General features: G+C 40.3%; 1 protein-coding gene across 20 annotated transcripts in view; it reads right to left on the reverse strand.

Moving 5' to 3' along the window:
• Positions 1–25,795, reverse strand: part of PHF20 (PHD finger protein 20) — a 134,894-nt gene that overhangs the window by 59,064 nt on the left and 50,035 nt on the right. For 7 of the 20 annotated variants that reach the window (XM_059037977.2, XM_059037978.2, XM_067013661.1 and 4 more), the window contains 5 exons: positions 18,157–18,236; positions 14,022–14,409; positions 9,398–9,511; positions 8,280–8,468; positions 7,193–7,372 (listed from right to left, as the gene is read on the reverse strand). In XM_059037977.2, the coding sequence (XP_058893960.1) occupies positions 7,193–7,372; positions 8,280–8,468; positions 9,398–9,511; positions 14,022–14,409; positions 18,157–18,236 (951 nt within the window). Of the gene's footprint in view, positions 1–1,832; positions 1,903–2,216; positions 2,246–7,192; positions 7,373–8,279; positions 8,469–9,397; positions 9,512–14,021; positions 14,410–18,156; positions 18,237–25,795 lie in introns of all 20 variants that reach the window. The other 13 variants (XM_067013656.1, XM_067013652.1, XM_067013669.1 and 10 more) reach the window with 5 other exon arrangements.

Consider the following 25,795-nt stretch of genomic DNA (forward strand, 5'->3'; position numbering starts at 1 on the left):
TCACATCAGAGTAGTTGTGAAAATTCATCAAGTAGTACTTATAAAGAATTAGTATTCCTTAGTGTTCTAATTGTGAAAAATCAAATTTAAATTTTAAAAATCATTAAATAAAACCTTTCACTGCTGTCTCATGACTCAAAAGTGATGACCATACTAAGTGCACACAGTCTGTGATGATCTTAAGTTCCTGCCATGCTGTTTTTCAATGAAGAATACTAATGATTAACTGATGTGCTTAGAAAATATTAAAATACCTTTTCACCTTTATTTTCAAAATAGATTCTTTATTTGATCATATACGCTGGAAAAGAATCACTGCATCAAAAAATAGGACGTACTTGAAATTATGTTTGGAAAAACAGTTGTCAACATTATGGCAGATTTAGAAATGCTTAAGCTGGACAATGATCGATCAATAATGCTATTCACCACCAGTCAACTGGAAATATCCAGAACAATCCATTCATTCATTCATTCATTTATGGCTGTGTTACGTCTTCGTTGCTGTGCGCAGGCTTTCTCCAGCTGTGATGAGTGGGGCCTACTTTTCGTTGCTGTGCGCAGGGTTTTCATTGTCGTGGCTTGTCTTGTTGCAGAGCACGGGCTCTAGGCATGCAGGCTTCAGTATCTGTGGCACTTGGGCTCCATAATTGTGGCTCGTGGGCTCTAGGAGCGCAGGCTCAGTAGTTGTGGTGCATGGGTTTAGTTGCTCCACAGCATGTGGGATCTTCCCAGACCAGGGCTCGAACCCGTGTCTCCTGCATTGGCAGGTGGATTCTTAACCACTGCACCACCAGAGAAGCCCCAGAACGATCCATTCTTATAAGTAAGTGTCTCTCTGAGGTCAAGGAGATAACTTATTCATCTTGCTATGTTTTCATAAACGCTTCCAGCTTTTCTCTCACCCCCCTCCAAAGTTTTGGTACCTAAGAAATGCTCAAGCAATTGCTGAATGAATGATCTGATGATAAGTGTTACCCACTAACTGACTGATGAAATAAGTTTTCCAATGGATCCATTTGCTCTGGCTGGGAATAAAAGGTATTCAATAAAAGTGTGCTGAGGGATATCCCTGGTGGTCCAGTGGTTAAGACTCTGCGCTTCCAATGCAAGGGTCGCATGTTCAGTCCCTGGTCGGGGAACTAAGATCCCACATGCCACAACGGCACGGCCAAGAAAATATTTTAAAAGTAATAATAATAAGTGTGCTAAATGAAAGCCCAGAGGTGAGAGTGTACCTGTTGTGCCTGCAGGATAGCAAGGAGGCCTGTGGCTGGAGCAGAGGCAGCAGGAAGGAGAGAGACTGAGGAAAGATGAAACTGGAGAGGTTACAGGTAGCCAGAAGAAGCAGGGCCACTGCGGGCCAGAGTAAGGACCTGAGGCACTCACTCATGACCAGATACCAACAGTTCTGGGTGGTGGGACACATGAATGTTAGTTTCATTGTTCTTGTACTTTTCTAGATTTCTCTACAAATTTATGAATATAAAAAAGCAACTGGGCTTCCCTGGTGGCGCAGTGGTTGAGAATCTGCCTGCCAATGCAGGGGACATGGGTTCGCGCCCTGGTCTGGGAAGATCCCACATGCCACAGAGCAGCTAAGCCCATGAGCCACAACTACTGAGCCTGTGCGTCTGGAGCCTGTGCTCCACAACAAGAGAGGCTGCAAAAGTGAGAGGCCCACGCACCGCGATGAAGAGTGGCCCCCGCTTGCCGCAACTGGAGAAAAAAGCCCTCGCACACAAATGAAGACCCAACACAGCGAAAATAAATTAACTCTTACCCCCAACATAAAATAAATAAATAAATAAATAAATAAATAAGCAACTTACCAAAAAAGAAAGCGCTGAATGAAGACAAGATCACTTCCATAAATGAGGTAAAAAGGTGCCAATAAAATCCCTGGTGGAGTATGAATAAGGTCCTGATTTTGATAATTGTGGTAACATAAGAGAATGCCCTCATTTTTTAGGAAATATACATCAAAATATTCAGGGGTAAAAGTCTGCAACTTATTGTCAAACAATTTATTAAAAAATACATTAAAATGCCTTAAGGCCACAGAACAGCTAAGCAGAAGGAAAGCAACCTTACCAACAGAGATCCAAGTGAACATTTGATAGCTATCTCCCTATCCTGCAAAGGAAGAGTTTCCAATAGCTCCATAAACAAAAAAGCAACTCAAAGCAACTGACCTCAGTTTGGCAGCAACTTACCTGCTCAGCCTTAACCCACTTTAGGAAGCCTGCAATTAAGTCAGAAAGCACACTTAATAGTCTCGGAAAACACCCTATGATTATGCTGTTGATACTGCTCTGCCTCCATCTCCAAATACCTAAGTGATACTCATCCTTCAAGGCCCTGTGCAAGTTCCATATTCTTCCACCCCTGCCCCCAAACCACCAACCTAAATATCACCTCTCTCCATAGTCTGATCCAAAGGGCATTTAAGGAACACTAAGACCAAGAGTGCCCCATTCACTGACAGCAGAGCTCCAAGGCATATAGTAAGGGCTCAACAAGCTAATCCTGAGTTCAACTTCCATGTGGCAGGCACACATTACCACTGTCAGTTTTCTCTCCCATAGTTTTAAGTATTTCTCATGACACCACCTTAACTGTCTCTCTTGTAATGCAGGTAGGTACGTGCAGTCTTATTTATTCCTCTGGACAGAAAGACCTACAAGGACATTGACCAGATGTCTCATTCATTTCTCTAACCCCCAGAACAATGAATTCTCAGCCAATGTTCCACCACTATATGGTTGATGACAGACCACAGACACTCCCAACTCCCCAAACTACAATGGCTATAGGTCAATGACTCTCCTACTCAAGAAAACATGGAAGAACACAAGTGTTTGAAACCTAAAATCCTGCAAGCATTACACTAAACCAGATCATGTTAATTTAAAAATAAATCATTTGCAAGAACTATTATAGGCATTACACTGAAATTAACCTGGTTAATTTAAAAGTAAATAATCTGTAAACGTTTAATAATTCAGTGACAAATAACTTCCTATTCATTTTATAACTAACAACGTAACGATGGGACACTACACCTCATGGTAGTACCCCATTTCTAACAGGTATTTAGTTAAAAAAAAAAAAAATTAGCTGAATAAGCCTGTACTTCTATTGGGTCTTCTCTCTTGTTCATTCTATGGTTCATGTAGAATATTCACAAATGACACTGCTTAGAAGAGAGTCTGGCACTTAGTAGGTACTTGTTAAATATTCCGACTGAAATGAATAAATGGACGGCAGCCCATTTTCCAACAGCCTTGGTTATCTGTGAATGACCAAATAGGCTGGGCCCAGATTTAGAGACTAATCTGAGATCGCAACTTCTAAGGGCATCTATTCTAATTTCTTTTTTACAGAATAAACAAATGCTTACCCAGGTAGAACAATTTCAACTGCATTCCCCTCTGGCATTTAAGTCATGAAAACAAATAGCTTAGAGACTACTCCAAAAGAGAACAGCAATGGGATCCATGCTGCTTTTACTCCTCATAGCTCAAGATCCAGGTAATTGGACCATTACCATTACTATACACTCTCCTGGAAAATGGGCAAGTGCTTCAGTTAGTTGCAGTGGTTTCAAAATTATTCCCCAGAAAATCCTATGTGCAACATAAAGAAGCAAGACAACAAAAAATCTTCCCATCACCTTTCCCAAGACTCACCTGTGCCACCCTCACTTTACCTTATTTCCATCTTCTCCACAAACCAGAGATGCACTAAGTTAACTGACATGAGACAGTCAGTCTGTCTACTGGCCTACTGAGGCCTGCTTGCCTAGAGCCCCACTCCACAACAAGAGAAGCCACCGCAATGAAAAGCCTGTGCACCACAATGAAGAGTGGCCCCCACTCGCCACAACTAGAGAAAGCCCACGTGCAGCAACAAAGACCCAACATAGCCAAAAATAAATTAATTAACTCATAATAATATACAAAGGACACTTGGCAAATCAATAATAAAAACAAATAATCCTAGGGGAAGTGGGCAAAGAATATGAAAAGACAATTCACAAAAATAAATAAATAAAAATATTCAAGAAACTTATGAAAAACTGCTAAACCTCATTTTAAAAAATACAACTGAAAAATACAACTTAAAAAGTAAAACCATGGTTTTCCCTGGTGGCGCAGTGGTTGAGAGTCCGCCTGCCAATGCAGGGGACACAGGTTCATGCCCCGGTGAGGGAAGATCCCACATGATGCAGAGCGGCTAGGCCCGTGAGCCATGGCCGCTGAGCCTGCACGTCCGGAGCCTATGCTCTGCAACGGGAGAGGCCACAACAGTGAGAGGCCCGCGTACCGCAAAAAAAAAAAAAAAAAAAAAAAATCACTGGATGGGCTTAAAAGCATATTGGAGTTGAGAGAAGAATTTGAAAACAGATCAAAAAGTTTTCAATCTGAAAATGAGGGGGGGAAACTAAATGAAAACAAAAAAGACAACAGAGTCCCAGTGACCTGTGTGGGACAGTATCTAAAGGTCCAACATAAATTTGATGAAATAAATCAATTTTCATATTCAAGCTCAGTGAATCTCAAGCAGGTTAAATACAAAACTAAAACAAATTTAAATATGTCGCAGTTAAACTTCTAAAAACCAAAGATAAAGAAGAAAATCTTGGGTTTCCCTGGTGGCACAGTGGTTGAGAGTCCACGCCTGCCGATGTGGGGGACACGGGTTCGTGCCCCGGTCTGGGAAGATCCCACATGCTGTGGAGCGGCTGGGCTGGTGAGCCATGGCCGCTGAGCCTGCGCGTCCGGAGCCTGTGCTCCGCATCGGGAGAAGCCACAACAGTGAAAGGCCTGCCTATCACAGAAAAAAAAAAAGAAAAGAAGAAGAAAATCTTGAAAGCAGCCAGAAAGAAAACCCAAAGATAAAGAAGAAAATCTTGAAAGCAGCCAGAAAGAAAACACATTACAACCAGGGAAACAACAATATGAATGATTACTAACTTCCTTTCAGAAACAAGAGAGGACCGTGAATAACATCTTTAAAGTACTTAAAGGAAAAAACTGTAAACCCACAATACTATATCCAGTGAAAATATCCTTTAAGAATGAAAATTAAATAAAGTTACATTCAAATAAACAAAAACCAAAAGAATGTCACCGGGAAACCTGCACTACAGGAAAAAAAAAAAAGAGGAAGAAGAAGAAATGAAAAACACTGGATATGGTAGATACGTGTGTAAAGCACTATCTCTTTTGTATTATTCTTTAAAATACAAAATTGTTTAGAGCAAAAATTATAATACTAAATTGTGGACTTTACAGCACATATAGATACAATTCATGTCATAACTAGAGCATAAAAAGGGGGTGTTAATGGATTATATAACATTTTACATAAGGTGGTTCAATATTAACTCTAAATAAACCATGAAAAGGATATATATATATATCATAATGCCTAGAGTAACATCTAAAACAAATGCTAAGAAGTAAAGCTAGAAGCTACTAGATGAATTAAAATGGGATTTTAAAAAATTCAATTGACCTGAAAAAACAAGAAAGAAAAAGAACAAAACACAGGATAAACAGAAAACAAAAAGTGAAATGGTAGACCTGAAAGCAACTATATCAATAATTTCATTTAATGTAACTAAACTAAACATTGCAGTTAAAATCCAAACCCAACTATCTATCTATAAAAGACACACTTTGAACTTAAAGACATAGTTATATTGAAAGAAAAGTGATAGAAATAGATATACCATGCATACAGAAAGCAAAGCTGGAATACCTTTTTTGCAAGCCGGAGTAATATCAGACAAAGTACACTTCAAGTAAAAGACAATCACCAAAGCCAGAGTTATACTTCACATTACAAAGGGGACAGTTCAGGAGTTCCCTGGTGGCCTAGTGGTTAGGATTCCAGACTTTCACTGCCGCAGCCCAGGTCTAATCCCTGGTCGGGAACATCTCGCATGCTGTGCAGCACAGCCAAAAACAAACAAAAACAAAAAAGACTGAAACCCTCCAGAGTATGTTCTTTGACTATAATGGAATTACATTATAAATCGTAACAACAGGTATCTATAAAATACTTCCCTGGTGGCACAGTGGTTAAGAATCTGCCTGCCAATGCAGGGCACACAGGTTTAAGTCCTGGTCCAGGAAGATCCCACATGCCGCAGAGCAACTAAACCTGTGCGCCACAACTACAACCACTAAGCCCATGCACAACAACTACTGAGCCTGAGTTCTAGACCCTGCAAGCCACAGCTACTGAAGCCCACGCACCTAGAGCCCATGCTCCACAACAAGAGAAGCCACTGCAATGAGAAGCCCGCACACAGCAACAAAGAGTAGCCCCCACTCGCCGAAACTTGAGAAAGCCCGTGTGCAGCAACGAAGACACAATGCAACCAAAAATTAATCAATTTTTTAAAAAAACAGGGCTTCCCTGGTGGCGCAGTGGTTGAGAGTCTGCCTGCCGATGCAGGGGACGCAGGTTCGTGCCCCGGTCTGGGAAGATCCCACGTGCCACGGAGCGGCTGGGCCCGTGAGCCACGGCCGCTGAGCCTGCGCGTCCGGAGCCTGTGCTCCGCAACAGGAGAGGCCACAGCAGTGAGAGGCCCGCGTACCGCAAAAAAAAAAAAAAAAAAAAAAAAAATCCAATACTTGGAAATGAAACAACACACAACACACTTCTAAGTAACCCACAGTCAACAAATAAATCGTAGATATTTTGAATTGAATGAAAATGAAGATACAACATACCAAAATTCGTAGGATGTAGCTGAAGCAGTGCTTAGTGGAAAATTTTATAACTTTAAATGCTCATATTGGAAAAGAAGAAAAATCTAAAATTAATGACCTATGTTTCTAGAAACATTTAAAGGAAGAAAACAATAAAGATCAAAACAGAAATCAATGACATTAAAAAAAGACAAATAGAGAAAACTAAAGTAAAATGTTAGTTCTTTGAAATTATCGACAAAAATCGGTAAATCCTTAGCTATACTAATCAAGAGAGGAAACCCAAATTGGCAATATCAGAAATGACAAGTATATAGCATTTTTAAAATGTATACAGCATTAAAATAAGAAAATATTATTAATAAAAGGTGAAAATAAAATCATTAGGAAAATCCTTTTTTTTTAGTTCACAATCAAAGGAGAAGCAAAAGTATAAGAGGATTATGTTAACTCTAAATATGAACCTGCCACCGTAGAAATCTCTTGTAACTCAGCAAGGGGAGAAGCCAGTTCCGTTTTCATAGTGTTTTCTCCCATTGACTTGCAGTTCAACTCCAATCCTGCAGGCCCCAATCCATCCCCAATGGAGTGGCAAGTTAGTGCAGATGAGACCTGGCCAGCCTCCAAAGGAGATTTCAACTGACCTAGAAGAAAAAGAGAAAGATTGGGGAACATATACATGTACATAATCTGAGAACCAAAAGTCCCACAAAAGACTGATAAAAGGGCTTCCCTGTGGCACAGTGGTTAAGAATCCGCCTGCCAATGCAGGGGACACTGGTTTGAGCCCTGGTCCGGGAAGATCCCACATGCCATGGAACCACTAAGCCCATGGGTCACTACTACTGAGCCTGCACTCTACAGCCCATGAGCCACAACTACTGAGCCTGCGCTCTTAGAGCCTGCAAGCCACAACTACTGAAGCCCGTGCTCCTAGAGCCTGTGCTCCACAACGAGAAGCCACTGCAATGAGAAGCCTGAGCACCACAATGAAGAGTAGCCCCCGCTTGCCGCAACTAGAGAAAGCCTGCGCGCAGCAACGAAAACCCAACGCAGGCAAAAATTAATTAATTAATTTTTTAAAAAAACTGATAAAGCCAGGGTCTTTTTAGAGGGAACCATTCATTTCATGGCATACAAGAATACATTCACAGGTTCCAGCACACATAGCCAGGGCTGTGAGCATATCAAAGATGAAGGCTAATAAGAAGCTAAAGTGAAGGGAGGATCTGCTGGAAATATTAACAAAAAGGCAGAGGGACTGGAGTGAGATGGCATCAGAAAGACAGAGACAGGAACAGGGCTCTTCAAACACTGTACCTCCAACCCAACATTCAGACATATATAAGCAAAACCAATCACAAATGCAAATAAAAGTTTTTCTATTAAATCTTCAGTGAAGAATACAAGAAACACTGCAGCCAATTCAATAACTTGATTTCAAGACCATCTAAAACTTGTATAAGGCAGTACACGATGACTGATTTAGACTGGTTCTCATTAGACAGGGAGCATGTTGGCAAGACCATTCTAGAACAGACTCTGACTCACCTTCTTCAGACTCCTTGGTACCTGATGATGTGTTTTGCAAAGGATCAGTAGTAACCGTATCAACCAAATCTGATACAGCCAAGTCAGGATCTAGGATCTCATGGGTCCCATTAGTGGACAGCCTGGAGGACCGTCTCCTTGATAAGTCTTTGTCAGTGTTTTCCGAGTAGTTTTTTGACTTTTCCTGGGCTATAAACCATTAAGAGAGTTGTAGTCAAGAGACCTGAAGAAATAATTCTGCTACTACAAATTTCTGGACTGGCTGCCTCTATAAGGGCTTCAACCAGAGACTTCTGGAATATTAGATCAATGATGAAAGGAAATACCCTATCCTGGTTTACAGTTTTAAGTAAAGGCACAGTCCTTCTGCCAGGATATAATTTTCCTAATTTAAGGATTCATGATCTGAAAATATGTGCCAAGGTCATGTCCCAATCTTGACAAGTTTTATTTTGGGGCTTTCCAACATAAAAGTCTACATACTAACTTCTCAAGTCAGTAAGGTATACAAAGCCTTAGAGCCATCACATATCCTTTCTGGAGCCGACAGGGTACTTTTAAAAAAATCAATAAATAGTATTTTTTTAATGGAAGTGTAGTTGGTTTATAATGTTGTGATAGTTTCAGGTGTACAGCAAAGTGACAGTTTCAGGTATGTACATATATATGTACATATGTATGTGTGTACGTATATATATATATATATATATATATATATATACTTTTTCAGATTCTTTTCCACTATAGGTTATTATAAGATATTGAATATAGTTCCCTGTACTATACAGTAAAATCAGTAAATAGTATTTTTAAAGTTTCACTCAGCATATGAAATCCATCCCTTCCCAAGCCATTAAATTTCCAGGGGAATTCATATCAGATGTAGTTTATGGGTATAGAGACAACACTACTGACCCCAACATTAACACAGCTTGTGCTCTGAGATTTATTTTTCCTCTAGCAGGACTCCTCTGATCCAACCACATCCCACTCACACTAGCCCCTGTGATCGAGGACAAGCATCGGCGTCTATAAGGGATAGGGGACAAGATGGACACAGGGGAATTAACCCAATGGATGTCAAGTTCTAGCCACACATACACAAACTGAAGACTCACATGAATTTTTGTCAAGCCGAGGACGTTTTAATGGGACTTCACTTCCTTTTGATATCTTCCGTCTTCTCAATTCCAATGTTATTGGTTGCAAAGTTTGAGAGTTTGAATCCACAGCTACAATGTATATAAAACCACACAAAAATAGGTATGTAGTTTCTTAGTGACCAATCCTCATATTATATGCAAATAAAACATATATATAAACATCCACACATCCTTGCATGATAAATAGGCCCTCAAAGGGAATTCTTACTTAAGCCAAAAGGGAAAAAAAAAAGTAAAATGGGTGAGAAATTACTTCCTTTTAGGAGACGCAGACACCCTGCAGACTGACCTCCTGAATCTTTTTGGTTTCTCCTATGACCCAGCTCTATTCATATATTTATCTCCTGAAACCCTCTCTTTAAATACCCCAACGTGACTGCTTTAAAATATGAGGGTACAAAAGCAACAGAAAAGTCATTTTTATCACAATCAAATCTTCTTATCAAAATTTGGTTTATACAATACTCAGGAAATCCACCAGGCAGGCTAATTCTTAAAATGTGTACCCTGTGACTATGGCTTGATTATTATTTTCAACCTCTACTTGCTAAATTGGTTAGCTTGGCATTGGTCATAATTTTGAAGGACCAAAAAGAATGTCAACATTTACAACCTCTTAAAAACAATTCCAGGGCTTTCCTGGTGGCGCAGTGGTTGAGAGTCCGCCTGCCGATGCAGGGGATGCGGGTTTGTGCCCTGGTCTGGGAAGATCCCACATGCCGCGGAGCGGCTGGGCCCGTGAGCTATGGACGTTGAGCCTGCACGTCCGGAGCCTGTGCTCCGCAACGGGAGAGGCCACAACAGTGAGAGGCCCGCATACCTAAAAAAAAAAAAAAAAAAAAAATTCCAGAAAATTCTCAGGAGACTATGCTATTTGATAGTGAGTGCCTGGCAAGGCTGCTTAACACTGGAAATTCCAGCCCTGACATAATTTAGCAGTGCAGAAGCTAAACCCTTAGATAGTACTCACTCTTTATTTTTATTTTTTTAATTATTTATTTTAAGTTTATTTATTTTTGGCTGCGTTAGGTCTTCGTTGCTACGCGCGGGCTTTCTCTAGTTACAGCCAGCGGGGGCTACTCTTCATTGCGGTGTGCAGGTTTCTCATTACAGTGGCTTCTCTTGTTGCGGAGCAGGGGCTCAAGGCACGCGGGCTTCAGCAGTTGTGGCGCATGGGCTCAGTAGTTGTGGCTCGTGGGCTCTAGAGCACAGGCTCAGTAGTTGTGGTGCATGGGCTTAGTTGCTCCACGGCATGTGGGATCTTCCCAGACCAGGGATCGAAACCACGTCCCCTGCATTGGTAGGCTGATTCTTAACCACTGCGCCACCAGGGAAGTTCCTCACTGTATTTTTAAACCTAACACTTAAAAAGTTCTCCCCCATGATGAAAGGTGAGAATCCAAAAGGCAGGCAAAAGAAAAAAACAAAAGAAAAGAAATAGTGGGGGACTTCCCTGATGGCACAGTGGTTAAGACTTCGCCTGCCAATGCAGGGGACATGGGTTCGAGCCCTGGTCCGGGAAGATCCCACATGCTGCAGAGCAACTAAGCCCGTGTGCCACAACTACTGAGCCTGCGCTCTAGAGTCCACATGCCACAACTACTGAAGTCCACACACCTAGAACCCATGCTTTGCAACAAGAGAAGCCACCACAATGAGAAGCCCACACACTGCAATGAACAGTAGCCCCTGCTCGTTGCAAGTAGAGGAAGCCTGTGCGTAGCAACGAAGACCCAATGCAGCCAAAAATAAATAAATTAATTAATTTTTTAAAAAAAGAAAAAAAAAAGAAATTGGGAAGCTTGAAGCAAAGGTAGGGCTGGGGGTCTGATGAAGGTTGAAATAAGAGACAGAAGCAGCCAGGAGAAAGAAGAGGGAGGAAGGGAAGGAAATGGGAGGGGAAGGGTGAAGGGAGAGAAAAGACTCATCTAAGACCAGCAGCTTCAGATCTGCCATGTCAAACGGCCAAAGGAGACAGGGCTGAGCTCTGAGGAGGCAAACCTGATGAGAGTGCTGAATTCCTTGGCTCTTCCTGTGTTCAATCTTCTCAATGTGCCAACATTATTTTGTTCCAAGGGTGGGAACTTAGAGATCACACACATTCCAAATTAAACACAAACAACCTTCCCCAAACAGCTCAGATCCTGTTCCAATAAGGTCTGTACAATCTAGAGAGCTCAAGACTCCACTGTGTCAATGAACTTATTCCAAGCAATTTTTAAAGGGGATTTGAACTATATATTAGATACTGGCAAACCTTCTTCATTTTGATACCACATACAAACTGGGGCTGACCATACAGAACTTCAGTGTTTCCCAAACTCTTATTACAGTAAGAATTATCTGGGAAGGTTGTTAACAATTAGCTTTCCCAAATCCTGCTTCAGAAAATTCTGACTGGGGAGGAATGCCTCAGGCAAGCGTTAACAGTAAGCTTGGAAAACTCCAGTTCTCTATTAAATTGATCCTATCTGGTGTGAAATCCTACACTTAATAAAAAGGCCTGCTTATTATATCTCACATCTTAACACAGTACACTGCCCAGAGGTTTAAAACCTCCGGACTTTCTCAATTAGGGTTCCTCATTTGAAAACAGAACACAAAGGTTATTTTCTCAATTCTCCCAAGAGTGGTTTATCATTCTAGTAACATTCTCAATTTGCAGAAGTCAATTCATTAGAGGTCACAGATGCCTTGGGCATTACAGCTTAATTCTCTCTTGGAACCCTACTGAGAAAGCCAATGAGGCCAGTGCTGTCCAATAGAAATATGAGAGCCATAAATGGAAGCCACATAGGTAATTTTCAATTTTTAGTTGTCACTTTAAGAAGTTAAAAAAGTGAAATTAATTTTAAGAATATATTTTATTTAACCCAATACATCCAAAACATCATTCCAAGATGTAGTCAATAATTTTAAATTATTGAGATATTTTACATTCCTGGGTGGGTTTTTTTGTGTGTGTGGGGTTTATTTGTACTATTTGAAAACCAGTGTGGTTTTTTGTTTTGTTTTGGCCACGCTGCACGGCTAGCAGGATCTTAATTACCCGACCGGGCACTGAACCCAGGGCCTCCCTCGGCACAAAAAAGAGCAGAGTCCTAACCACTGGACCACCAGGGAATTCCCTCCCTTGTGTATTTTACAAGTTACAGACCATCTCAATTCAGAGTAGCCACATTTCAAGTGCTCAGTAACCACAGGTGGCTAGCAGCTACCATATCGGACAGCACAGGTCTAGGCCCTAGTTAGGCGAAGGGACAATTCCAGCATGCTCAGATCCTGAGAGTGAAACCCACTTATAACCACTGAAGGGGGAAGTGCCTTATTTCATCTAGGAAGAAATCAATCTGTTGTCTTATTTCATACCTTAAAATTAGAAGATGTAAGAAGGCTGTCTACTGGGAACGAGTACTAATACATTTATTTGAAGTAAATAAAGGTAGAGTTTCTGCCACAGAAATTAAGTCTGGTGTAGCTGTCTAGATTGACAGATAGGACTGGCTTTGCATTCTGCATCATTAGGGAACAACAGATGAGCTAACTCTGTAGTTCCACAGTTTTGATGAAAATATATTTTGTCATATTTTATATTTTAAATTTACCTTTGGCAGCTATTCAAACTTGTAACAAAAAAATAGATATCACTTTTTTTTTTTTTTTTTTTTTTGGCCTCACCACATGTCGTGTGGGATCTTAGTTCCCCAACCGGGGATCGGACCAGCAACCCCCGCAGTGGAAACGTGGAATCTTAACTGCTGAACTGCCAGGGAAGTCCCCAGGTATCACTTTAAAACTAGGGGATTCACAGTTTTTCAATATTTATGTAAAGAAGGTGTAAACAAGAATGTCTGAAGGCCACTGCCAGATAATCATAGGCAGTGTTCAGTCTAGAGATCCAGGGGGTTCTTCAGGCAACTCTATCTAGAGAAGAAATGTTTGCCTTAGGAAAAAATTCAGGGTTTGCTTCTTTCTTGGCTATTCTAGAAGAATTCCATATTTCAACTTTTTAAAATAATTGTGTATTCTTCCCTAAATCCTCTAACCTTGACTCTACCAATTAGCCATCTCAGCTTTTTATTTAGATGGGGAAAATTTCTGATCCATAATCACTCTCCAGAGATCTCAATTTCAACTGTACCCATACCTTCCTAGGTCCAGTGTTCTTTCTTGTCACCTCCTCCAGATGCCCACGCCTATTTACTTCTCCTTTCCCCTTTCATGTCGCTCATGAAAACGCTATTTCCAGATTCTACATTCTAGTAAGCTTACTTAGAGTGAAATCATTTGAATTGGCAAAAGCAAAAGGTCTTAGCTTATTAGATTTTAACATATAAGCTGAAGTATCTAGTGAAGAGTTATGTCACCCCAGAAGCCCAGTCAAGAACATGTTTCTGAAACTTATGTTCACCTGGATATATGCCTCCCATAAAATTCAGCTCTATGGGCATGCCTTGTTTTTAGATGACAGGTTGACTCAAAGTCAGTCACAAAAACAAAGGCTTGAAGTACAGAAGTTATAAAGAACCACAAAGGACCACAGAAGAACACTCTGGCATTACACACTTGGGAAACTCACCAGTAGGAGCTATGGAAGGGGGTCTGCCTCGCTTTCTTTTTGGCTCCCTCAAGTTTTCTTGTGGACTCTTCACAATGTCATTTTCAGGTTTCTTATCCACTTGAGCATCTCCAGAATACTCTCTATCATTTTCTGAAATGTTCTCCTTATCTTCCTTCTCGTTCTTGGGAAGGCTCTTCTCTGACACCTTCCCCTTTTCAGAACAGATTAACTTTCCTTCTTTATCAGGCTGTTTGGGTCTCTTTTCTATCTTTAAGGCTTTGTCCTCTTTGTCTTTCTTCACATTGGCTGTGGCTTTTCTCTGCTCTTTAAACTTCTCTCGTTTATCAGGAGATGATGAAAGACTTTTGTGTTCTGTTTCTTTAGGCCTAGCATTACCCACAATATTCTAAAATGAGCAAAATAGCGATGAAACACACTTTGTGATTACTTGCAAATATAAAATCAGATTTTTTTTTGTAAACTTATGAAGACAAAGAAATTAAAAGAGGACATGTATCAGGTCACGTAACGGAAAGCACCAATGAAAATATACACCCATATTCTGGGTTTGAAAACCAGTCCTAAGTTTAAAGAAAATAACAGCCATGTTCAATTCCTTCTGAGACAATGCTATCTCCCTTTTGATTAGTAAGTCACGAAAAAATAATTAAAGGGACAGACAACTATCCCAGGGACGACTTCTGGGAAGCAATCTTTTTGACAGAGATGCCTTCCTGCCCCATCCGTCTCCTCCCAAGAATGACTACACTGACCCAGGGCCTTTCAGAGGCTGGCTCAGTTTGCCAGCAGATGCTGATGTCCTGTGTAGAGAAGAACCCAAACTGATAACTAGAGGCAAACTGGAAAGCTGTAAAGATTTTCCATCTCAAAAACAGAGTCTTGGGCTTCCCTGGTGGCGCAGCGGTTGAGAATCCGCCTGCCGATGCAGGGGACACGGGTTCGAGCCCCGGTCCGGGAGGATCCCACGTGTCGCGGAGCAACTGGGCCCGTGAGCCACAATTACTGAGCCTGCGCGTCTGGAGCCTGTGCTCCACAACAAGAGAGGCCGCGACAGTGAGAGGCCCGCGCACAGCGATGAAGAATGGCCCCCGCTCGCCACAACTAGACAAAGCCCTCGCACAGAAACGAAGACCCAACACAGCCATAAACAAATAAATAAATAAAATTTAAAAAAAAAAAACAAAAAAACAGAGTCTTGGGCTTCCCTGGTGGCACAGTGGTTGAGAGTCCGCCTGCCAATGCAGGGGACACGGGTTTGTGCCCCAGTCCGGGAAGATCCCACATGCCGCAGAGCAGCTGGGCCCATGAGCCATGGCCGCTGAGCCTGTGTGCCCGGAGCCTGTGCTCCACAACAGGAGAGGCCACAACAGTGAGAGGCCCGTGTACCACAAAAAAAAAAAAAAAAAAAAAAAAAAAAAAACAGGGTCTTTGCTTCCTCTACTGGGTAAAGGCTGTGCTCAGTCGAACAAGCCACCTACTGCATTCCTGAGCTACTGAGTTTTTGTCCATTAGGAGAAAGTACTGCTTCTTGGTTACTTTCCTCCTAAATTACTTTTTCAAAATTCATCTTAAAAATCTTGTGTCCTAGTATACTGTCTCATAATAAAGCCAGCTCTGAAAGCTCTGGAGTTTCCAAAACTACAATTAAGTTTATTTGTGTAAGTATCTTTCTTCCAAGACCTCAAGAGAAGAGCAGAGACCACCACATCATGTTCATATTGGATCCCTAGCAGCAAGCACACACTTGGCACACAGATTTTTGCCAGGAGCAGGAAGGACTGCCTAAATACACAGTGAGTAAAAGTTTAATTTGTTCCAGAGGGAAAAGTAATAAACAAGGAGAATCCTTGTGGTTAGAAACTAAAAGAAAATATTTTTTTCAAGTCCCCCAAATTTTCTGAAAGCAGCCAGGTTTGAGAACAAGCACTCCTCAGTAACTGCTGGCAGAAATGTAAATTGCAACTACCAGGAAGGGAGGGTGGCAATTTAGGTCAAAAGTCTTATGTTTATACTTTTAAACTAGAATGAATTCCTAGAAATGAAATCTGCTAACAAAATAATCAGACGTGTGTACCCAGATTTACAAATATCCTTAAATGACCATTAGAAAACTGGTTACACAAAGTAGGGTTACATACATATTATAAATACTACTTAGCCATTAAAAGCTATATTCCCATACAGTACTTAGGGACTTGGGAAAATGTTATTTTGTTAAAAGAGCAAGTTATAGAACAGTAACATATGACTCAAATTTGGAAAAGAAAAATATATATACATAAATATCTTTTTTAAAAAATACAGAAGGCTATACATTAAAATGTTAAGAGCAATTGCATCTAGATGATAGAATTATACAATTTTTACTTTCTTTGCGCTTTTCTGTACTTTCTAAATTTTCTACAGCAAACATATATTGTTTCTATAACTTCAAAAAAAGATAAATGTTCCTGGGCTTCCCTGGTGGCGCGGTGATTGAGAATCCGCCTGCCGATGCAGGAGACACGGGTTCGTGCCCCGGTCTGGGAAGATCCCACATGCCGCGGAGCAACTGGGCCCGTGAGCCATGGCCGCTGAGCCTGCGCGTCCAGAGCCTGTGCTCCGCAACGGGAGAGGCCACAACAGTGAGAGGCCCGCATACCGCAAAAAAAAAAAAAAAAAGATAAATGTTCCTGAAATATAGATTATCAAACCACTCAGGGCAGTACAATCCTATTTAAAAAACAACAACAAAAAAAAAATCTACTCTAATACTATATGAAAAAAGCTTTAAAAATTGTCTGACAGATATTTGTAGGAAGTTTTGCTTTGTAAGTGGCCTAGCTGAGAAGTTATTTATCCAAACCACTATGTCCTCGTGGAAAAGAAAAACAAACAGGAGCCATGGACCTGTGCTTGACCACCTGCCAGGTCTGAGATGACATGAGACACTCAGAGGCAGCTGGGAATTGAGGACTGAAGACCCACAAATCCACACAGGGTGAGGTGCCCATCCCCAAGCTAAGGCACCATGAGTACTATCAATCAGAGGAAACAGATGAACGTTAGTTATGTGGAGCCCTAGACTTCCATTTGTGTAGATTCTAGATACAATCTGACAGTTCTGGACATGTTCTTAATACAGTCCTCTATCATATTAACTCCTTCCACAAACGTAACACAAAAATTGCCAAATTGAAGGCCAAAATAATGTTTTAGAGTGCTGTGTAGCTCCTTAGATGCCTGAGAAGCAAATGATCAAAGAGAAAACATCTTCAGGGCTAAATAAACCTTTATAATTTTGTCAATTTTCTGAAGAGGAAAACCAGAAAAGCAAAAACACTTTTGAGATTATCTTTAACAATATCATGTATCATGATGCTTTGGAATTGCTAAATGTATGTTCAGAAGAATTTATTAGAAGGTTCCAGGATTACCAAATACTGTCATATCAACAACCACCCAAAGAAGTAAATAACAATTAGTTACAATCAAAATCTTTGCCCTCAGCTATTTCATTAAGACACAAATATGAAAAAAACTAAAAGGGAAAAAAAATCATGAAGAAAGTAGGCAACACTTCTAGATGGCCAGAATCTATCTGTGTGCACCCTATTTCCAGTATCAAAACTCAGGACACGTGCTTAGACAAGTACATGGATGGTGAAAGGGACAAAAGGAAACAAAAATTTCAACCCAGGCACATCTAGCACAAGTGCTTGCCAAATCTATGCCAAATGGTGGCTCCGTAACCACCAAGCCATGGTCCTGACCTGAAGGACAAAGTCAGATGAGGAGAAAACATCTCCATCTCTTCAACCACTCAGCAAGTTCCCTGTGAGGAGAAACAGCTCTGTGGGCAGAGCACAGGAAGAGAGAAAAAAGAATAACAACCAGGCGCTTTGGGAAAAAGACAGATAACAGGTAATGGTACTCAAGTACTGGGACTTCTGAAAAGAACCGGTATGAAAAGAAAAAGGCAGAGAGAAAGACAAGTATTTACAATTTCTGAAAACTTGTGTATTGCTTTCTGGTGAAACCATGTCAGATGAAGGAAAGATTTTGTCATCATAAACAAATGTAACAACTTTGAGAAACAAAACTATAACATTAGCATTATTCATACCACAAAGCATAAAACCACATTTCTCACCTGATCTTTCGAAAAAGCTTTGACATGAATATGTTTGACAGTCTGAACTACTCCATCATAAAATTTCACAGTGTAAGTACCTAAAATTCAAAAAGATATGATTTTAACTTGCAGTTTCATGAAAGCAACAAAACTTTCCAAGCATAAACACAAGGGAGCTCCAACCACAATAATAAACATATGGGAATTAAAAAGTTGTTCAAGAATCACATTCAGTCTTACTTATGGCCAAGATAATAATAGTACACTTGCCTTTTCCTCTTTATCTTTACAAATCTTTTTATCTATACAAATCAAAATCCATCAAAAAACCCCTCATTTTTATGGTGCTTCACTAAATCTTAAAAACTTGCACTGACTTAGACCAAGAACAAAGAGCAGTAAAACAATTAAGAATGTAAGGAAACACCAACAATGAACTATCAGAGACATTAAGGGAACAATCCCATTTATTGTTGCATCAAAAAGAATAAGATACCCAAGGAATAAACCTACCTAAGGAGGTAAAAGACCTGTACTTGGAAAACTATAAGACACTGATGTAAGAAACTGAAGATGGAAAGATATACTGTGTTACACTCTTGGTGGGAATGTAAACTGGTGCAGCCACTGTGGAAAAAACAGTATAGAGGTTTCTCAAAATACTAAAAATAGAATTACCACATGACCCAGCAATTCCACTCCTTGGTATATATCCGAAAAAAACAAAAGCACTAATTCGAAAAGATACATGCACCCCTATGTTCACAGCATTATTTACAATTGCCAAGATATGGAAGAAATCTAAGTGTCCACCAACAGATGGATGGATAAAAGAGGTGGTATATATATATATATATATATATATATACACATATACAATGGAATACTACTCAAACATGAAAAAAGAATGAAATTTTGACATTTGCAGCAACATGGATGGACTTGGAGGGTATTATGCTAAGTGAAATAAATTAGACAAGACAAATACTATATGATCTCACGTGTGGAATCTAAAAAATATAACAAAGTAGTGAATATAACAAAAAAGAAACAAATTCACAGATACAGAGAACAAACTAGTGGTTACCCATAGGAAGAAGGAAACAGAGGAGGGGCAAAATAGGGATAGGAGATTAAGAAGTACAAACTATTATGTATAAAATAAGCTACAAGGATATATTATTCAACACAGGGAATATAGCCAATATTTTATAAGAACTATAAATGGAGTGTAACCTTTAAAAATTGTGAATCACTATATTTATACCTATAACACATAATATTGTACATCAACTACAATTTAAAAAAATAGGATATAAGGAAAATGCAGATTTATTTTTTGCTTGGTGAATTATTAATAATTATCACTTAATCTTTACTTTCTGGGCATAGAAGTAGTAATATCTTTTAAACTTTAAAAGAAATATGACAATCTGCTAAAGGTATTATGTTTTTAGAGGTCATATTACTCTCAAAATCCATATGAATTAGCTGCATATTACAATATTTCAAAATAGAGACTAGGTCAAAGCACTAAATGGTGACCGCTACATCGTTAGTTTTGTTCCTTTTTTTTTTTAAGTCCAACAAAAATCACTCTCTGCTAAAAAACGGAAACTGGAAATCCAAATAAACTTATCTCCCCAAATAACGCATCCAACTACAAAAGTTCTCATTAGCTGTACCCAAACCAACACTTTCAAACTTTTACATTTTAGAACCCACCCATGCCTCTCATTTTTTTTTTTTTTTTTTTTTAGTTCCAGGGATTTTTTTTTTTTTTTTTTTAATCACAGTTAATCTTGTCAAGATTATCAATGAACCACTGGTAATCATGTAATGATTTACCACTAGTAAACATGGTCAGTTTTCAGGACCAATTTACTACCCAACATAGAAGAAAAAAAAAGTAAATCCCAAGAGTTGGGAGCAGAATAATGCAATGATGAAGTTAAGATCTCCTGGCTGGTTGCCTCCTTCTTATACATTCTCTCCCCACCCACCGGCCCTCTCCTCCACCCCTGAATAAGGCCCTGCCCACGGCTAGCCACCTCTACTGAAACCCTCCCTCTTCAGTGTTCAAAGTCCAAGCAATTGGCTCAGGCCGAATTATTTTCCAAACCTTATTTCAAATTGCCAGCATACAATACCCACCAACTCAAAGTGACTAGCTACTTGCCACCCACTGAAACTGTCTTGTGACATTTCCACCTCCACACAAAGTGTTTTCCTGCCTGGAATGTGCCACTCATTGATCCTTAAGCACTCAGCTCAAAAGACCACAATAGTCCAGTAAAAGCTTCCTGACTTCCCTGATACTCGAGAGTTCTCTCTCCTATGAACTTCTCAGACTCTTTTGGTACCTGGCCTGCAGAGCCTCACATTTAGGTGCCTTCATATAGAAGGCAGATCCCAAATTGAAGGCAGGCTTTCCAAGGCTAGAGACCACATCTGACACTAGTTTCTCACACAGTGCCAGGCTCACTGTAACCAGTGTTTCTCAAAGTGTAGTCACCAGACCAGCAGCATCAACAACCCTGTGAAATTACTGGAAATGCAATTTATCAGCCCCACCCCCAATATACTGAATCAAAAACTCTGGGAGTGTGACACAGAAATGTGTTTTAATAAGTTCTTGAGGAACTCCCTGGTGGCGCAGTGGTTAAGAATCTGTCTGCCATTGCAGGCGACATGGGTTCTGGCCCTGGTCCATGAAGATCCTACATGCCACGGAACAGCTAAGCCCGTGAGCCACAACTACAAAGCCTGTGCTCTATAGCCTGTGAGCCACAACTACTGAAGTCCACACACATACAGCCCATGCTCCACAACAAGAGAAGACACTGCAATGAGAAGCCCACACACCGCAACGAAGCACAGCCCCTGCTCGCCACAACTAGGAGAAAGTCTGTGCGCAGCAACAAAGACATAACACAGCCAAAAAAACAAGATTCCATCTTGCGAGAACACCAGAATCACAACTAACTGCTCAACAATCATCAACAGGAAGACACTGGAACTCACCAAAAAAAGGATATCCTACATCAAAGACAAAGGAGAAGCCACAATGAGATGGCAGGAGGGGCACAATCACAATAAAATCAAATCCCATAACTGTTGGATGGGTGACTGACAAACTGGAGAACACAACGGGAGGAGGAATTCCTGGAGAATCAGACTTTGAAGGCTAGCGGGATTTGATTGCAAGACTTCGACAGGACTAGGGTAAACAGAGACTCCACTCTTGGAGGGCACATATAAAGTAGTGTGTGCATCGGGACCCAGGGACGGAGCAGTGACCCCAGGGGAGACTGAACCAGACCTACCTGCTAGTGTTGGAGGGTCTCCTGCAGAGAAGGGGGGCAGCTGTGGCTCACCAAGCGACAGGGACACTGGCAGCAGAAGTTCTGGGAAGTACTACTTGGTGTGAGCCCTCTCAGAGTTGGCCATTAGCCCCACCAAAGAGCCCAGGTAGGCTCCAGTGTTGGGTCACCTCAGGCCAAACAACCAACAGGGAGGGAACCCAGCCCCACCCATCAGCAGTCAAGCAGATTAAAGTTTTACTGAGCTCTGCCCACCAGAGCAACAGCCAGCTCTACCCACCACCAGTCCCTCCCATCAGGAAACTTGCACAAGCCACTCAGATACCCTCATCCACCAGAGGGCAGACAGCAGAAGCACCAAGAACTACAATCCTGCAGGCTGTGGAATGAAAACCACATTCACAGAAAGATAGACAAGATGAAAAGGCAGAGGGCTATATACCAGATGAAGCAACAGGATGAAACCCCAGAAAAACAACTAAATGAAGTGGAGATAGGCAACCTTGCAGAAAAAGAATTCAGAATAATGACTGGAAGATGATCCAGGACCTCGGAAAAAGAATGGAGGCAAAGATCGAGAAGATGCAAGAAATGTTTAACAAAGACCTAGAAGAATTAAAGAACAAACAGAGATGAACAATATAATAACTGAAATGAAAACAACACTAGAAGGAATCAATAGCAGAATAACTGAGGCAGAAGAATGGATAAGTGACCTGGAAGACAGAATGGTAGAATTCACTGCTGTGGAACAGAATAAAGAAAAAAGAATGAAAAGAAATGAAGACGGCCTAGGAGACCTCTGGGACAACATTAAACGCAACAACATTCGCATTATAGGTGTCCCAGAAGGAGATGAGAGAGAGAGAAAGGACCCGAGAAAATATGTGAAGAGATTATAGTCGAAAACTTCCCTAACGTGGGAAAGGAAATAGCCACCCAAGTCCAGGAAGCACAGAGAGTCCCAGGCAGGATAAACCCAACAAGAAACACGCCGAGACACATAGTAATCAAATTGGCAAAAATTAAAGACAAAGAAAAATTATTGAAAGCAGCAAGGGAAAAACGACAAATAACATACAAGGGACTCCCATAAGGTTAACAGCTGATTTCTCAGCAGAAACTCTGTAAGCCAGAAGGGAGTGGCATGATATACTTCAAGTGATGAAAGGGAAGAACCTACAACCAAGAGTACTCTACCCGGCAAGGATCTCATTCAGATTCGACAGAGAATCAAAAGCTTTACAGACAAGCAAAAGCTAAGAGAATTCAGCACCACCAAACCAGCTCTACAACAAATGCTAAAAGAACTTCTCTAAGTGGGAAACACAAGAGAAGAAAAGAACCTACAAAAACAAACCCAACAGTTAAGAAAATGGTCATAGGAACATACATATCAATAATTACCTTAAATGTGAATGTATTAAATGCTCCAACCAAAAGACACACACTGGCTGAATGGATACAAAAACAAGACCCATATATATGCTGTCTACAAGAGACCCACTTCAGACCTAGGGACACATACAGACTGAAAGTGAGGGGATGGAAAAAGATATTCCATGCAAATGGAAATCAAAAGAAAGCTGGAGTAGCAATACTCATATCAGATAAAATAGACTTTAAAATAAAGAATATTACAAGAGACAAGGAAGGACACTACATAATGATGATCAAGGGATCCATCCAAGAAGAAGATATAACAATTATAAATATATATGCACCCAACATAGGAGCACCTCAATACATACGGCAACTGCTAACAGCTATAACAGAGGAAATCGACAGTGATACAATAATAGTGGGGGACTTTAACACCTCACTTACACCAAGGGACAGATCACCCAAAGAGAAAATTAATAAGGAAACACAAGCTTCAAGTGACACAATAGACCAGATAGATTTAATTGATATTTATAGGACATTCCATCCAAAAACAGCAGATTACACTTTCTTCTCAAGTGGGCACAGAACATTCTCCAGGATAGATCACATCTTGGGTCAGAAATCAAGCCTCAGTAAATTTAAGAAAATTGAAATAATATCAAGCATCTTTTCTGACCACAACGCTATGAGATTAGAAATGAATTACAGGGGAAAAAAACGTAAAAAACACAAACACATGGAAGCTAAACGATATGTTACTAAATAACCAAGAGATCACTGAAGAAACCAACGAGGAAATCAAAAAATACCTAGAGACAAATGACAATGAAAACACGACGATCCAAAACCTATGGGATGCAGCAAAAGCAGTTCTAAGAGGAAAGTTTATAGCTATAGAAGCCTACCTCAAGAAACAAGAAAAATTTCAAATAAACAATCTAACCTTACACCTAAGAACTAGAAAAAGAAGAACAAACAAAACCCAAAGTTAGCAGAAGGAAAGAAATCATAAAGATCAGAGCAGAGGGCTTCCCTGGTGGCGCAGTGGTTGAGAATCTGCCTACTAATGCAGGGGACACGGGTTCGAGCCCTAGTCTGGGAAGATCCCACATGCTGCGGAGCAACGAGGCCCGTGAGCCACAACTACTGAGCCTGCGCATCTGGAGCCTGTGCTCCGCAACAAGAGAGGCCACGATAGTGAGAGGCCCGCACACCGCTATGAAGACTGCCCCCACTTGCCACAACTAGAGAAAGCCCTCGCACAGAAATGAAGACCCAACACAGCCATAAATTAATTAATTAATTAATTTTTTAAAAAAGATCAGAGCAGAAATAGAAATAGAAACAAAGAAAACAATAGCAAAGAGAGAGGACTGTAATCAATACAATTAGAAATGAAAAAGGAGAAGTTACAACAGACACCGCAGAAATACAAAGCATCCTAAGAGACTACTTCAAGCTACTCTATGCCAATAAAATGGACAACCTGGAAGAAATGGACACATTCTTAGAAAGGTATAACCTTCCAAGACTGAACCAGGCAGAAACAGAAAATATGAACAGACCAATCACAAGTAATGAAATTGAAACTGTGATTAGAAATCTTCCAACAAACAAAAGTCCAGGACCAGATGTCTTCACAGGTGAATTCTATCAAACATTTAGAGAAGAGCTAACACCCATCCTTCTCAAAATCTTCTAAAACACTGCGGAGGAAGGAACACTCCTTAACTCATTCTATGAGGCCACCATCACCCTGATACCAAAACCAGACAAAGATACTACAAAAAAAAAGAAAATTACAGACCAATATCACTGAGGAATATAGATGCAAAAATCCTCAACAAAATACTAGCAAACAGAATCCAACAACACATTAAAAGGATCATACACCATGATCAAGTGGGATTTATCCCAGAGACGCAAGGATACTTCAATATACGCAAATCAATCAATGTGATATACCATATTAACAAACTGAAGATTAAAAACCATATGATCATCTCAACAGATGCAGAGAAGGCTTTTGGCAAAATTCAACATCCATTTATGATAAAAAAAACTCTCCAGAAAGTATAAAGTAGGCATAGAGGGAACCTACCTCAACATAATAAAGGCCATATATGACAAACCCATAGCAAACATCATTCTCAACGGTGAAAAACTGAAAACGTTTCCTCTAAGATCAGGAACAAGAGAAGGATGTCCACTCTCACCACTGTTGTTCAACATAATTTTGGAAGTCCTAGCCACGGCAATCAGAGAAGAAAAAGAAATAAAAGGAATACAAATTGGAAAAGAAAAAGTAAAACTGTCACTGTTTGCAGATGATATGATTCTATACATAGAGAATCCTAAAGATGCCACCATAAAACTACTAGAGCTTATCAGTGAATTTGGTAAAGTTGCAGGATACAAAATTAATGCACAGAAATCTCTTGCATTCCTAAATACTAATGATGAAAAATCTGAAAGGGAAATTAAGGAAACACTCCCATTTACCATTGCAACAAAAAGAATAAAATACCTAGGAATAAACCTACCTAGGGAGATAAAAGACCTGTATGAAGAAAACTATAAGACACTGATGAAAGAAATTAAAGATGATACCAATAGATGGAGAGATATACCATGTTCCTGGATTGGAAGAATCAATACTGTGAAAATGATAACACTATCCAAAGCAATCTACAGATTCAATGCAATCCCTATTCAATGCAATCCCCTGGCATTTTTTACAGAACTCGAACAAAAAATCTTATAATTTGTATGGAGACACAAAAGATCCCAAATAGCCAAAGCAGTCTTGAGGGAAAAAAGCAGAGCTGAAGGAATCAGCCTCCCTGACTTCAGACTATACTACAAAGTTACAGTCATCAAGACAATATGGTACTGGCACAAAAACAGAAATATAGATCAATGGAACAAGACAGAAAGCCCAGAGATAA

This window comes from Kogia breviceps, chromosome 14 (assembly GCF_026419965.1).
Source record: "Kogia breviceps isolate mKogBre1 chromosome 14, mKogBre1 haplotype 1, whole genome shotgun sequence".
Classification (NCBI taxonomy): Eukaryota; Metazoa; Chordata; class Mammalia; order Artiodactyla; family Physeteridae; genus Kogia; species Kogia breviceps.